The following is a 12,945-nucleotide window of genomic DNA, read 5'->3' as shown; positions in this document are numbered from 1 at the left end:
GCAGCGTAGTGGATCAAGAGTGATTTTCCCCCAATGTGAGAAGAGTTCTCGTCGGTTTTTGTTGATGAAAAAAGCAGTTTGGCCTAGTTGGTGGGGTTACTAAAGTACTAAAGCTTACTAAGGCTTACTAAAGCTTACTAAAGTGTGTCACAAAACTCTTTTGAGAAGCAAAACACTTTACTTTAGTGACCCCACCAACTGGCCGGAACTGTTTTCCTCATCATGGAAAACCTAGCAGAACTCTGCTCATGGTACAAAGCCTCTGCTGATGGGGATTTTGTACAACTTCATGGCTAAACAACAATGACACAGTTACTTATAAAGGATGCTAACTTCCTTACATGTTTTCCCAATGAACAACAGATTAGTTCTTTAATACTTACGACAGAAGGTTTGGTTCCTCCAGGGTCCGATTTGGACACCACGGTCCTGGCACTCGTCGGCGAAGGCTTCCAGAGCGTCGCACAAAGCAGGCTGCGCGCCATCCAGAGCGCACAGGTCAAAGACGCAGTCCTGGAAGTAAGTCTGGAGAAAACAACAACAGAGGTTTAAACTCGAAAGAATACAAGAGAATGCGTTTGTTTGCATAGAAAACAGATGGAAGGATGAATGGGTGGATGGGTGGGTGGACGGATGCATGGATGGATGGATGGATGCATGGGTGGATGGATGGGTGGGTGGGTGTATGCATGGGTGGATGGATAGATGGGTGCGTCGGTGGATGGATGGATGGGTGGGTGGGTGGATGGATGCATGGAAGGATAGATGGGTGCATGGATGCATGGATGGATGGGTGCATGGGTGGATGGATGCATGAGTGCATGGGTGGACGGATGGATGCAAGGAAGAATGGATGGGTGCATGGATGGATGGATGGGTGCATGGATGGATGGATGGGTGCATGGGTGGATGGATGCATGAGTGCATGGGTGGATGGATAGATGGATGCATGGAAGGATGGGTGGGTGCATGGGTGGATGGATGGATGGTGCATGGATGGATGGACGGATAGACAGATGGACTTACATTGGGGTTGACTTTGGGGTGACACACAGCAAAAGGTCCATTCTTGTCCAATAGAAGGCCACAGTAGGTGTTGCTCTCATACAGTTTCTCGTCTTCCTCGTTGCATTCGGGTGTAGTGATGTTGTGCTTCTTGCAGCTTGTTGCAACAACAAACATGTACTGTTTCTTATTTTTGTTAGTTTGTTTAGGAACACTAACACTATAAAGAGTATTTTCCTTGCCAACATCGCCAAAGGGCTCCTTGACTTTTTCTCAAAGTACTCACTCTGGATCCACGTTCCAGCTATGTCCAAAGTCGTTGATGTCACCAGTCAACGACCCATCTGGCTTGCGGAAGTCATCTTGAGCGATTCCATTGTAATTGCCGCACATTCCGCACAATAGGTTCTTATAGCTAAAAAAAAACAATGGTTTTTAAAATCCATTGTGGCAGAAATGAAAATATCCCAGCTTTCAGCTTCAACTCACTCGTGAATCAATTTGATGTCCATAAACTGAATGCCATCGTAGCGCACATCAACGCCAAAATCCATCGACACTGTGTAGTGTCTTCCTGATCGGAACACCGAGACACCCGGCACCGGAGACATGGGCAAGTTGACTCTGGACCCGTTCACCTGCATAATAAGCAATACATTTGTATAATGAGAAAGTCCTAATATTAAAGGGAGGAAGTGACAAAATTTCAGGTACATAAGCCGCTGCTTTCTTTGAACCCTGCGGCTCATACAGTGGTGTGGCTAATTTATGGCAAAATTATAATCTTGTGACATCTCCTTTACTTTAGAACTAGGAACATTAAGAAAGGATTATTATTAAAGCTTTTCCTCAAGGCACCTTTCCTTCATGAAATGTACAAATGAAAATACCTAAAACACAGAGCTTTTGGTTTGTTTCTGTCAGCTTTTTCCTGAGTACAGTCGCCACAGTGGATTTTTTGATATGCATACTGATTTTTGCAGTAGTCATAAAGCATTTCACCCAAATTACAAACTTGATGTCATTTCATTTCTCTTTTAAAACACATTAAAATCCATAGAAATTCATCATTGTATTACAGTAAATATTATTTTATTACAATACGCTAACTATTTATTAGACCCACAGTTTTAGACCCACAGTTTTTGAACGTTTAATGCGAATTGCAATTTGTCCTATTTTGTTTGAAGGTCATTGAACGCAGCATCCACCGTTCTCCCATGCAAAGACGGCTGTATGGATGTATTTGGATGTATTTCCCCCACCCTTTTTTTCCCCCCTCATACTTGCTCCCGAATGCTGATACTATGTGGGAATGTATAAAGGTAAGATTTGATGACTTTGAGTGCCAATGTGCATCATAGTGGTAGTTCCATGTTAAATCGCTAACGCTAGCACAGCACTGGACTTCAGCCACGGTCATCACATTGACAGCCCGTCAATAGCAGCTGGAACTCCAATTTACCTGGCAGTTCAATGCAAAAATCATCAGAGAGATGTAAAAATGTGAAAAACACTGGTTAGTTGGGCCACTCTTATGCCAAGGTAGCACTGTATATGACAATAAAAACAATACCTGCACTGCTCCAGTCTCTGGCAGGCCATGTAATCCGTGATAAGTCAAACACAGCGACAGTAGATCCAAATAACTTTGTTCTTGCTACAAGAGCCATCTACCAGGGCTTTGAATCTAACTTTACCAATCTAAATACTCTTTTCTTTCTCCATTTCCCATCAATATTGTTCCAGCTTGTGGCTACAGAGTTACCGTGCTTCAACCAAACTACAGTGGGGGCCGAGGGTCAAACAGGAGGCGAGCACGTTCATTGTGCGTCAAATAAATACCCGGAAAAATAAATAAATAAATAACATAAAGGTTGTAATGTTATGAGAAATGATGACGAGATTACGAGAAATGTCATCACAAAAAGTTGTCACGTTATCGATAAAAAATCTGAAAGGTCTTCCCTAGATACTCCTATATATGCCGCCCACTTCTACTAAGAACTAATGTTTGTTGTCACCTTACAATAGCAATTCGGCAAAATGTTGCCACTAATGTTAGCTATCATTGAATGTTCAACCACACAATGCCAAACTGTCAGTCACTTTCCTGAGAGTCACTTTTCCTTTGTCTGGCGCGGACCATTATTTGTGTGAATACCAGACTGTGGCAAGTCCAAATCCTTCCACTTGAACTATGATTGTGCCAAATATAGACATGTAGTTGTACAATCTTTCCACTCTTGGTAACGTAACCCGTAATTTGAAAAAAAAACAAGTCCTAACAATACCAAAAAATTAATACTATCATGAACTTACATGGACCGTCCCGCCTTTGAGGACCGACACCTTAACCTGTCGTACGTGCACGTGCACAGCCTTCACGTAGGAGATGGCGAGGTTGTTATAGCGGTTTTCGTTGTCTGTGTACACCTCAAAGTTGGGTAACGTTGTCACATTGCAGACCGCCGACATCAGGTAACTGCAGTTGCCCATGAAACTGTACTTGCGGCTGTCGAAGGTCGTATAGTGCGGGTCACTATGTGCCATGCATGTGGCAGAACCTGAAATCACAAAAAAAACAAGCCAGTCAAGTACAGCCATGCCTGTGTACCTTTGAGCCACAATTACAAAAACACACAGGAAGTCAGCCGTTTTGGCTTGAATAAAACACTAACAACATCCAGTTTATTTGGGGTATGGATATTGTATTGGTCCGATATCAGTCAAAAAGAGAGATTTTATGGGATTATATTGGTCTTCGATACAAACCATTCCAGACTCCGAAACGGCACTTTTGTCCAGCATGCAGAACCCACGTGTTCATAACAGTGTGTGCTGTGTTTTTCGTTACAGTCCGAAAGAGACCTTGCAGCTGAATGCAAAACTTGCCATGCACAAGTTTCATGTGGTGGCACAGAACCAGGGAAGTTTTATACCACCAACCTGAAACATCCACCACTGTTTGACACGTTTGCAAAGCGTGAGAACTCCCCGCGAGACAGAAAAAGTGGAAGAAGAAGAGGAAAGAGGTGAGTAATGTTGGGTTTAAACTGGGAGTGCATGGACAATCTCATATGAGGAATTATGACATCAAACTGAAATATCTACTAGAACTATAAACACCTCAGGTAATTAAAAAAATGAAAAATAAATAAGATACCCTTACTGTGGTGTGTGTTAGTGGGCTAAGGTGATCAAATCAAGCGCTCCTTTGAGCTCCTTGATGAGTAGAGCCCATCCTTGAAAAAGTGCCACTCCAAAATGTCCTTTTGCTTTGACACGGACACTTTTCCAGGAAGTTTTGGCCTTTTCTTGTCTAAGTACAACCGAAGCCCAAGCATGACACTAATAGGGGGATGCTAAATTGTGGAAACAATTATCGACAAGTGAAATGTTCTGAGCCAGAAATGCAAGTTACCTTTAGGGTAGCATCCCAGGACACCATTAACCTCGCGACACTCCTCAGTGGGACCGCAAGAGCTGTCTTCACATTCAAAAGTGTAGTTCCCGACACAGCGGCATAGCTTTGAGCAACCGTCTCTGTATATGATTTGTCCAGGCTAAAAAAGAACACAAAGAGAAGTTGTGGTCGGCTTGTAATTTGTGCAAAACATTGAACACGTTGAGCTACTCTGACCTTGTAGTAGTTGTTGTGGTCATCAAGGCAACCACACTTTTCCAGTGGCACACACTGTTGTCCCATGAAGACAAAGCCTGGTTTGCAAAAGCAACCAGTGATGCAGGAGCCACTGCAGTTGCTGGAAGGTTCCATGCAGGTGGGGATACAAGCTGGACCACATTCTATGTAGTCTGCATTGGGAGGGCACTGGACTGCATGATAAAATAGTAAACAGGTAAGGAAATCAGAAACTAGAGTCAAAGGGTCATGAAATGATATGCTATACTTGGTGTAGTCACTCCAGGAGTTGTTGGGTCGGGCGTAGGAACGTCCGGAGTTGTTGCGTTTGGTGTAGTCACTCCAGGAGTCGTTGGCTGAGGAGTTGTTGATCCTGGTATGTCATAAAGATTCTTAGTACATGACCCAAAGTTTATTCATACAGATAACCTTCAGCGTACTGGTAATTGAGCAAAACTCCTCAGGTGATTCCAGCTGAACTACATCTGACAGCTAGTAATGGGGAAAGATCTATGCTACCATGGTCAAACAAGGGAAGTCTGTACTTCCAATCTCAACTCCGATAAGCACAAACAAATTATAAATTGATTTTATCAATCATGGTCCAATAGTGATCTGAAAGTCACATAAAAGATCTTACCTGTGGGATAGCAGCCCAACTCTCCCTCCTGGACTTGACATTCGTGTGTTGGAGGGCATCCAGATGGCTCACAGACAACAACGGGGGCTACACATCTACACTGCTCTGTACAGTTCTCAGTGTAGAACTCTTCTCCAGGCTAAAATGACACATACAATAAAAAGTGTATGATTTCTAGTCTAGCCTGGGATAGCATGGAAGTAGTACCTGGTAATACTGGCCGTTGGTGTGTTGACAGCCACAGGAGCTCTTGTTCACGCATTTTCCAGCACTCAGGATGTAGCCAGGATCGCAGACGCAGGACTCGGTGCATGGTCCGCTGCAGGCAGGGGGTCTTCCAGAGCACGTTTCCTGACAGGGATCCGCGCAGGGCTCATAATGGCTGTTGGGTGGGCAGCTCAAAGCTTAGCAGGAGGAAAGAAGGGGGTATAATTAGAAAACCACGTATGTCACCTCAGGGTCCCCTGTGGATTATGTACTCACGACAGAAGCTCTCATTCCTCCAGGGTCCGATCTGGACCCCGCGATCCTGGCACTCGTTTGCGTAGGCTTCGATGGCTTCGCACAGAATAGACGCAGCACCATCCAGCTCACAGAGATCGAAGACGCAATCCTTGAAGTAATTCTAAAGCCAACAAAAAAATGCTAACATCCAAATGTCAAGTGTGTATGATCATGAAAGCTTGCCTGGTAACTTACATTGGGGTTTACTTTGGGGTGGCAGACGGCAAATGGACCATTTTTGTCCAACAGAACGCCACAATATCCTGAACTTTCATACAGGTTCTGCTCATCTTCCTCACATCCAGGAATAGTGGTGTTGGGTTTAGTGTTACACCTTGTACAATGACAAAATGTTAGACTTCATCTTTACTTTTCCTCCTTTAAGCAAATACAATAATCCTCACTCTGGATCAACATTCCAGCTGTTTCCAAACTCATTGGGATCATTGGTCAACGACCCATTAGGGGTGCGGAAGTCGTCTTTGGTGTCCCCGTTGTAATTTCCACACAGTCCACACAGTAAATTCTTGTAGCTGTGGAAAAAACATCCAGAATGCATCTTTCCAGAACCTCTAATGGAAACCCAAGTGGTCCGTTCATACTCACTCTTTAATCACTTTAATGTCCATAAAGTGGTTTCCGTCATAGCGCACTGTCACCCCAAAATCCAAGGACACAGTGTAGTGCTTCCCTGATTTGAACACAGAGACACCTGGAAACGGACTCAGCGGCAGGTTGACTTTGATACCATTTACCTGGACGTGGAGAGCACGTTAGTGTGATAAGTGATGGAATGGTTTTGAAAAACTGCCAAAAACAGAAGTTGAGGAGCCAAGGTTCTTACATGTACGGTGCCTCCTTTGAAGATGGAGACCTTATGAACGGTGCCCGACTGGAAGCTGGAGGAGACCTCATCGGGATACAAAACAAACACATGAACCGCCTTCACGTAGGAGATGGTAGGCCGGTTGTAGCGGTTTTCGTTGTCAGCATGGACCTCAAAAAGTGGCAAAGGTGACGATACGTTGCAGATTCTGGCCATCACGTAACTGCAGTTGCCCATGAAGTTGAACTTGCGTTTGTCGAAGGTTGTGTAGTGCGGATCGCCAGAAGCTATGCATGATGATGAACCTTGGTGGAAGAAAACAAGAAAAGCACACTTGAGTTCCAGAATCTGACTCTGATGAGAAGAGGTCCTGATTCCCTGACACGCTACCTTTAGGGTAGCATCCTGCAACACCATTAACCTCACGGCACTCCTCAGTGGGATCACAGGAGTTATCCACACATTCCAAAGTGTAGTTCCCTGCACAGTGACAAAGCTTTGAACAGCCGTCTCCAAATACGATCTCTCCAGGCTATGAGAAAACAACAAAATCGACTTAGTGAGGGTGCCATTATTGTTGGTATGTCGGGATTGGAACTATCCAACCTCGTAATAGTTGTTGTGGTCATCCAAGCAACCGCATTTCTCCAGCGGCACGCAATGTTTTCCCTTGAAGACAAAACCTGGTTTGCAAAAGCAGCCAGTGATGCAGGAGCCACTGCAGTTGCTGGAAGGCTCCATGCAGGTGGGGATACAAGCCGGACCACATTCTATGTATTCTGCATTGGGAGGGCACTGGACTGCAAGACAAAGACAACAATAATGGCTTAAAACCTCATTCGTACTGTAAAAAATGTTGTATAAGTTATTCCATACTTGGTTTTGGTGTAGTTGGTCTTGGAGTTGAAGGTTCGGGTGAAGTCACTCCGGGACTTGTTGGTTCAGGTGTAGTTGATCCTGGTGTGTCACCAGGATGGTTAGTACAGTAGACATGATAATTTAAAACCATTAAGTGTTTTAAGAGAACTGGTTCTGATTCAAAACCAGAAAAATTGCTAACTTCTCAGTGAAAGAAAGGAATTTCACCAGACTACATTGAGGTTCTGGGTGTATTGAGACGTTCATGGTTGACACGTATCAACAACATTAGGGACTATATAGCTTTGGAGTGGCAGTCTAGCGTGCAAGTAGGGGATCCCAAAAAGGATAAGCAAAAACGAAAGGATAGATCTCAGGGACTATGGTCGAATAGTGGAGAGTCACATAAAAGATCTTACCTGTGGGATAGCAGCCCAACTCTCCCTCCTGGACTTGACATTCGTGTGTTGGAGGGCATCCAGATGGCTCACAGACAACAATGGGGGCTACACATCTACACTGCTCTGTACAGTTCTCAGTGTAGAACTCTTCTCCAGGCTAAAATGACACATACAATAAAAAGTGTATGATTTCTATTCTAGCCTGGGATAGCATGGAAGTAGTACCTGGTAATACTGGCCGTTGGTGTGTTGACAGCCACAGGAGCTCTTGTTCACACATTTTCCAGCACTCAGGATGTAGCCAGGATCGCAAACGCAGGACTCGGTGCATGGTCCGCTGCAGGCAGGGGGTCTTCCAAAGCACGTTTCCTGACAGGGGTCCGCGCAGGGCTCATAATGGCTGTTGGGTGGGCAGCTCAAAGCTTGGCAGGAGGAAAGAAGGGGGTATAATTAGAAAACCACGTATGTCACCTCAGGGTCCCCTGTGGATTATGTACTCACGACAGAAGCTCTCATTCCTCCAGGGTCCGATCTGGACCCCGCGATCCTGGCACTCGTTTGTGTAGGCTTCGATGGCTTCGCACAGAATGGACGCAGCACCATCCAGCTCACAGAGATCGAAGACGCAATCCTTGAAGTAATTCTAAAGCCAACAAAAAAATGCTAACATCCAAATGTCAAGTGTGTATGATCATGAAAGCTTGCCTGGTAACTTACATTGGGGTTTACTTTGGGGTGGCAGACGGCAAATGGACCATTTTTGTCCAACAGAACGCCACAATATCCTGAACTTTCATACAGGTTCTGCTCATCTTCCTCACATCCAGGAATAGTGGTGTTGGGTTTAGTGTTACACCTTGTACAATGACAAAATGTTAGACTTCATCTTTACTTTTCCTCCTTTAAGCAAATACAATAATCCTCACTCTGGATCAACATTCCAGCTGTTTCCAAACTCATTGGGATCATTGGTCAACGACCCATTAGGGGTGCGGAAGTCGTCTTTGGTGTCCCCGTTGTAATTTCCACACAGTCCACACAGTAAGTTCTTGTAACTGTGGAAAAAACATCCAGAATGCATCTTTCCAGAACCTCTAATGGAAACCCAAGTGGTCCGTTCATACTCACTCTTTAATCACTTTAATGTCCATAAAGTGGTTTCCGTCATAGCGCACTGTCACACCAAAATCCAAGGACACAGTGTAGTGCTTCCCTGATTTGAACACAGAGACACCTGGAAACGGACTCAGCGGCAGGTTGACTTTGATGCCATTTACCTGGACGTGGAGAGCAGGTTAGTGTGATAAGTGATGGAATGGTTTTGAAAAACTGCCAAAAACAGAAGTTGAGGAGCCAAGGTTCTTACATGTACGGTGCCTCCTTTGAAGATGGAGACCTTATGAACGGTGCCCGACTGGAAGCTGGAGGAGACCTCATCGGGATACAAAACAAACACATGAACCGCCTTCACGTAGGAGATGGTAGGCCGGTTGTAGCGGTTTTCGTTGTCAGCATGGACCTCAAAAAGTGGCAAAGCTGACGACACGTTGCAGATTCCAGCCATCACGTAACTGCAGTTGCCCATGAAGTTGAACTTGCGTTTGTCGAAGGTTGTGTAGTGCGGATCGCCAGAAGCTATGCATGATGATGTACCTTGGTGGAAGAAAACAAGAAAAGCACACTTGAGTTCCAGAATCTGACTCAAATGAGAAGAGGTCCTGATCCCCTGACACGCTACCTTTAGGGTAGCATCCTGCAACACCATTAACCTCACGGCACTCCTCAGTGGGATCACAGGAGTTATCCACACATTCCAAAGTGTAGTTCCCTGCACAGCGACAAAGCTTTGAACAGCCGTCTCCAAATACGATCTCTCCAGGCTATGAGAAAACAACAAAATCGACTTAGTGAGGGTGCCATTATTGTAGGTATGTCGGGATTGGAACTATCCAACCTCGTAATAGTTGTTGTGGTCATCCAAGCAACCGCATTTTTCCAGCGGCACGCAATGTTTTCCCTTGAAGACAAAACCTGGTTTGCAAAAGCAGCCAGTGATGCAGGAGCCACTGCAGTTGCTGGAAGGCTCCATGCAGGTGGGGATACAAGCCGGACCACATTCTATGTATTCTGCATTGGGAGGGCACTGGACTGCAAGACAAAGACAACAATAATGGCTTAAAACCTCATTCGTACTGTAAAAAAAATGTTGTATAAGTTATTCCATACTTGGTTTCGGTGTAGTTGGTCTTGGAGTTGAAGGTTCGGGTGAAGTCACTCCGGGACTTGTTGGTTCAGGTGTAGTTGATCCTGGTGTGTCACCAGGATGTTTAGTACAATAGACATGATAATTTAAAACCATTAAGTGTTTTAAGAGAACTGGTTCTGATTCAAAACCAGAAAAATTGCTAACTTCTCAGTGAAAGAAAGGAATTTCACCAGACTACATTGAGGTTCTGGGTGTATTGAGACGTTCGTGGTTGACACGTATCAACAACATTAGGGACTATATAGCTCTGGAGTGGCAGTCTAGCGTGAAGTAGGGGATCCCAAATAGGATAAGCAAAAACGAAAGGATAAATCTCAGGGACTATGGTCGAATAGTGGAGAGTCACATAAAAGATCTTACCTGTGGGATAGCAGCCCAACTCTCCCTCCTGGACTTGACATTCATGTGTTGGAGGGCATCCAGATGGCTCACAGACAACAATGGGGGCTACACATCTACACTGCTCTGTACAGTTCTCAGTGTAGAACTCTTCTCCAGGCTAAAACGACACATACAATAAAAAGTGTATGATTTCTATTCTAGCCTGGGATAGCATGGAAGTAGTACCTGGTAATACTGGCCGTTGGTGTGTTGACAGCCACAGGAGCTCTTGTTCACGCATTTTCCAGCACTCAGGATGTAGCCAGGATCGCAGACGCAGGACTCGGTGCATGGTCCGCTGCAGGCAGGGGGTCTTCCAGAGCACGTTTCCTGACAGGGGTCCGCGCAGGGCTCATAATGGCTGTTGGGTGGGCAGCTCAAAGCTTGGCAGGAGGAAAGAAGGGGGTATAATTAGAAAATCACGTATGTCACCTCAGGGTCCCCTGTGGATTATGTACTCACGACAGAAGCTCTCATTCCTCCAGGGTCCGATCTGGACCCCGCGATCCTGGCACTCGTTTGCGTAGGCTTCGATGGCTTCGCACAGAATAGACGCAGCACCATCCAGCTCACAGAGATCGAAGACGCAATCCTTGAAGTAATTCTAAAGCCAACAAAAAAATGCTAACATCCAAATGTCAAGTGTGTATGATCATGAAAGCTTGCCTGGTAACTTACATTGGGGTTTACTTTGGGGTGGCAGACGGCAAATGGACCATTTTTGTCCAACAGAACGCCACAATATCCTGAACTTTCATACAGGTTCTGCTCATCTTCCTCACATCCAGGAATAGTGGTGTTGGGTTTAGTGTTACACCTTGTACAATGACAAAATGTTAGACTTCATCTTTACTTTTCCTCCTTTAAGCAAATACAATAATCCTCACTCTGGATCAACATTCCAGCTGTTTCCAAACTCATTGGGATCATTGGTCAACGACCCATTAGGGGTGCGGAAGTCGTCTTTGGTGTCCCCGTTGTAATTTCCACACAGTCCACACAGTAAATTCTTGTAGCTGTGGAAAAAACATCCAGAATGCATCTTTCCAGAACCTCTAATGGAAACCCAAGTGGTCCGTTCATACTCACTCTTTAATCACTTTAATGTCCATAAAGTGGTTTCCGTCATAGCGCACTGTCACACCAAAATCCAAGGACACAGTGTAGTGCTTCCCTGATTTGAACACAGAGACACCTGGAAACGGACTCAGCGGCAGGTTGACTTTGATGCCATTTACCTGGACGTGGAGAGCACGTTAGTGTGATAAGTGATGGAATGGTTTTGAAAAACTGCCAAAAACAGAAGTTGAGGAGCCAAGGTTCTTACATGTACGGTGCCTCCTTTGAAGATGGAGACCTTATGAACGGTGCCCGACTGGAAGCTGGAGGAGACCCCATCGGGATACAAAACAAACACATGAACCGCCTTCACGTAGGAGATGGTAGGCCGGTTGTAGCGGTTTTCGTTGTCAGCATGGACCTCAAAAAGTGGCAAAGCTGACGATACGTTGCAGATTCCGGCCATCACGTAACTGCAGTTGCCCATGAAGTTGAACTTGCGTTTGTCGAAGGTTGTGTAGTGCGGATCGCCAGAAGCTATGCATGATGATGAACCTTGGTGGAAGAAAACAAGAAAAGCACACTTGAGTTCCAGAATCTGACTCTGATGAGAAGAGGTCCTGATTCCCTGACACGCTACCTTTAGGGTAGCATCCTGCAACACCATTAACCTCACGGCACTCCTCAGTGGGATCACAGGAGTTATCCACACATTCCAAAGTGTAGTTCCCTGCACAGCGACAAAGCTTTGAACAGCCGTCTCCAAATACGATCTCTCCAGGCTATGAGAAAACAACAAAATCGACTTAGTGAGGGTGCCATTATTGTTGGTATGTCGGGATTGGAACTATCCAACCTCGTAATAGTTGTTGTGGTCATCCAAGCAACCGCATTTCTCCAGCGGCACGCAATGTTTTCCCTTGAAGACAAAACCTGGTTTGCAAAAGCAGCCAGTGATGCAGGAGCCACTGCAGTTGCTGGAAGGCTCCATGCAGGTGGGGATACAAGCCGGACCACATTCTATGTATTCTGCATTGGGAGGGCACTGGACTGCAAGACAAAGACAACAATAATGGCTTAAAACCTCATTCGTACTGTAAAAAATGTTGTATAAGTTATTCCATACTTGGTTTTGGTGTAGTTGGTCTTGGAGTTGAAGGTTCGGGTGAAGTCACTCCGGGACTTGTTGGTTCAGGTGTAGTTGATCCTGGTGTGTCACCAGGATGGTTAGTACAGTAGACATGATAATTTAAAACCATTAAGTGTTTTAAGAGAACTGGTTCTGATTCAAAACCAGAAAAATTGCTAACTTCTCAGTGAAAGAAAGGAATTTCACCAGACTACATTGAGGTTCTGGGTGTA

General features: G+C 45.1%; 1 protein-coding gene across 1 annotated transcript in view; it reads right to left on the bottom strand.

Moving 5' to 3' along the window:
- The window catches only part of zanl (zonadhesin, like), a 60,229-nt gene that overhangs the window by 31,868 nt on the left and 15,416 nt on the right, over window positions 1–12,945 (bottom strand). The window contains exons 39-76 of the mRNA XM_078789161.1: window positions 12,710–12,790; window positions 12,440–12,633; window positions 12,224–12,365; window positions 11,852–12,138; window positions 11,614–11,762; window positions 11,412–11,540; window positions 11,203–11,341; window positions 10,987–11,128; window positions 10,711–10,907; window positions 10,504–10,642; window positions 10,104–10,184; window positions 9,832–10,025; window positions 9,616–9,757; window positions 9,244–9,530; window positions 9,006–9,154; window positions 8,804–8,932; window positions 8,595–8,733; window positions 8,379–8,520; window positions 8,103–8,299; window positions 7,896–8,034; window positions 7,495–7,575; window positions 7,225–7,418; window positions 7,009–7,150; window positions 6,637–6,923; window positions 6,399–6,547; window positions 6,197–6,325; window positions 5,988–6,126; window positions 5,772–5,913; window positions 5,496–5,692; window positions 5,289–5,427; window positions 4,917–5,021; window positions 4,649–4,842; window positions 4,430–4,571; window positions 3,328–3,572; window positions 1,495–1,643; window positions 1,292–1,420; window positions 1,027–1,225; window positions 384–525 (exon numbers count right to left, since the gene is read on the bottom strand). Coding sequence (XP_078645287.1) covers window positions 384–525; window positions 1,027–1,225; window positions 1,292–1,420; window positions 1,495–1,643; window positions 3,328–3,572; window positions 4,430–4,571; window positions 4,649–4,842; window positions 4,917–5,021; window positions 5,289–5,427; window positions 5,496–5,692; window positions 5,772–5,913; window positions 5,988–6,126; window positions 6,197–6,325; window positions 6,399–6,547; window positions 6,637–6,923; window positions 7,009–7,150; window positions 7,225–7,418; window positions 7,495–7,575; window positions 7,896–8,034; window positions 8,103–8,299; window positions 8,379–8,520; window positions 8,595–8,733; window positions 8,804–8,932; window positions 9,006–9,154; window positions 9,244–9,530; window positions 9,616–9,757; window positions 9,832–10,025; window positions 10,104–10,184; window positions 10,504–10,642; window positions 10,711–10,907; window positions 10,987–11,128; window positions 11,203–11,341; window positions 11,412–11,540; window positions 11,614–11,762; window positions 11,852–12,138; window positions 12,224–12,365; window positions 12,440–12,633; window positions 12,710–12,790 — 6,102 coding nt within the window. The remainder of the gene's footprint in view (window positions 1–383; window positions 526–1,026; window positions 1,226–1,291; window positions 1,421–1,494; window positions 1,644–3,327; window positions 3,573–4,429; window positions 4,572–4,648; window positions 4,843–4,916; window positions 5,022–5,288; window positions 5,428–5,495; window positions 5,693–5,771; window positions 5,914–5,987; window positions 6,127–6,196; window positions 6,326–6,398; window positions 6,548–6,636; window positions 6,924–7,008; window positions 7,151–7,224; window positions 7,419–7,494; window positions 7,576–7,895; window positions 8,035–8,102; window positions 8,300–8,378; window positions 8,521–8,594; window positions 8,734–8,803; window positions 8,933–9,005; window positions 9,155–9,243; window positions 9,531–9,615; window positions 9,758–9,831; window positions 10,026–10,103; window positions 10,185–10,503; window positions 10,643–10,710; window positions 10,908–10,986; window positions 11,129–11,202; window positions 11,342–11,411; window positions 11,541–11,613; window positions 11,763–11,851; window positions 12,139–12,223; window positions 12,366–12,439; window positions 12,634–12,709; window positions 12,791–12,945) is intronic.

This window comes from Doryrhamphus excisus, linkage group LG2 (assembly GCF_037039965.1).
Source record: "Doryrhamphus excisus strain RoL-2023G ecotype Guam linkage group LG2, RoL_Dexc_Guam_v1.1, whole genome shotgun sequence".
Lineage (NCBI taxonomy): Eukaryota > Metazoa > Chordata > Actinopteri > Syngnathiformes > Syngnathidae > Doryrhamphus > Doryrhamphus excisus.
The sequence above is the reverse complement of the archived record's forward strand: the minus strand, read 5'-3'. Positions and strand labels throughout refer to the sequence as shown.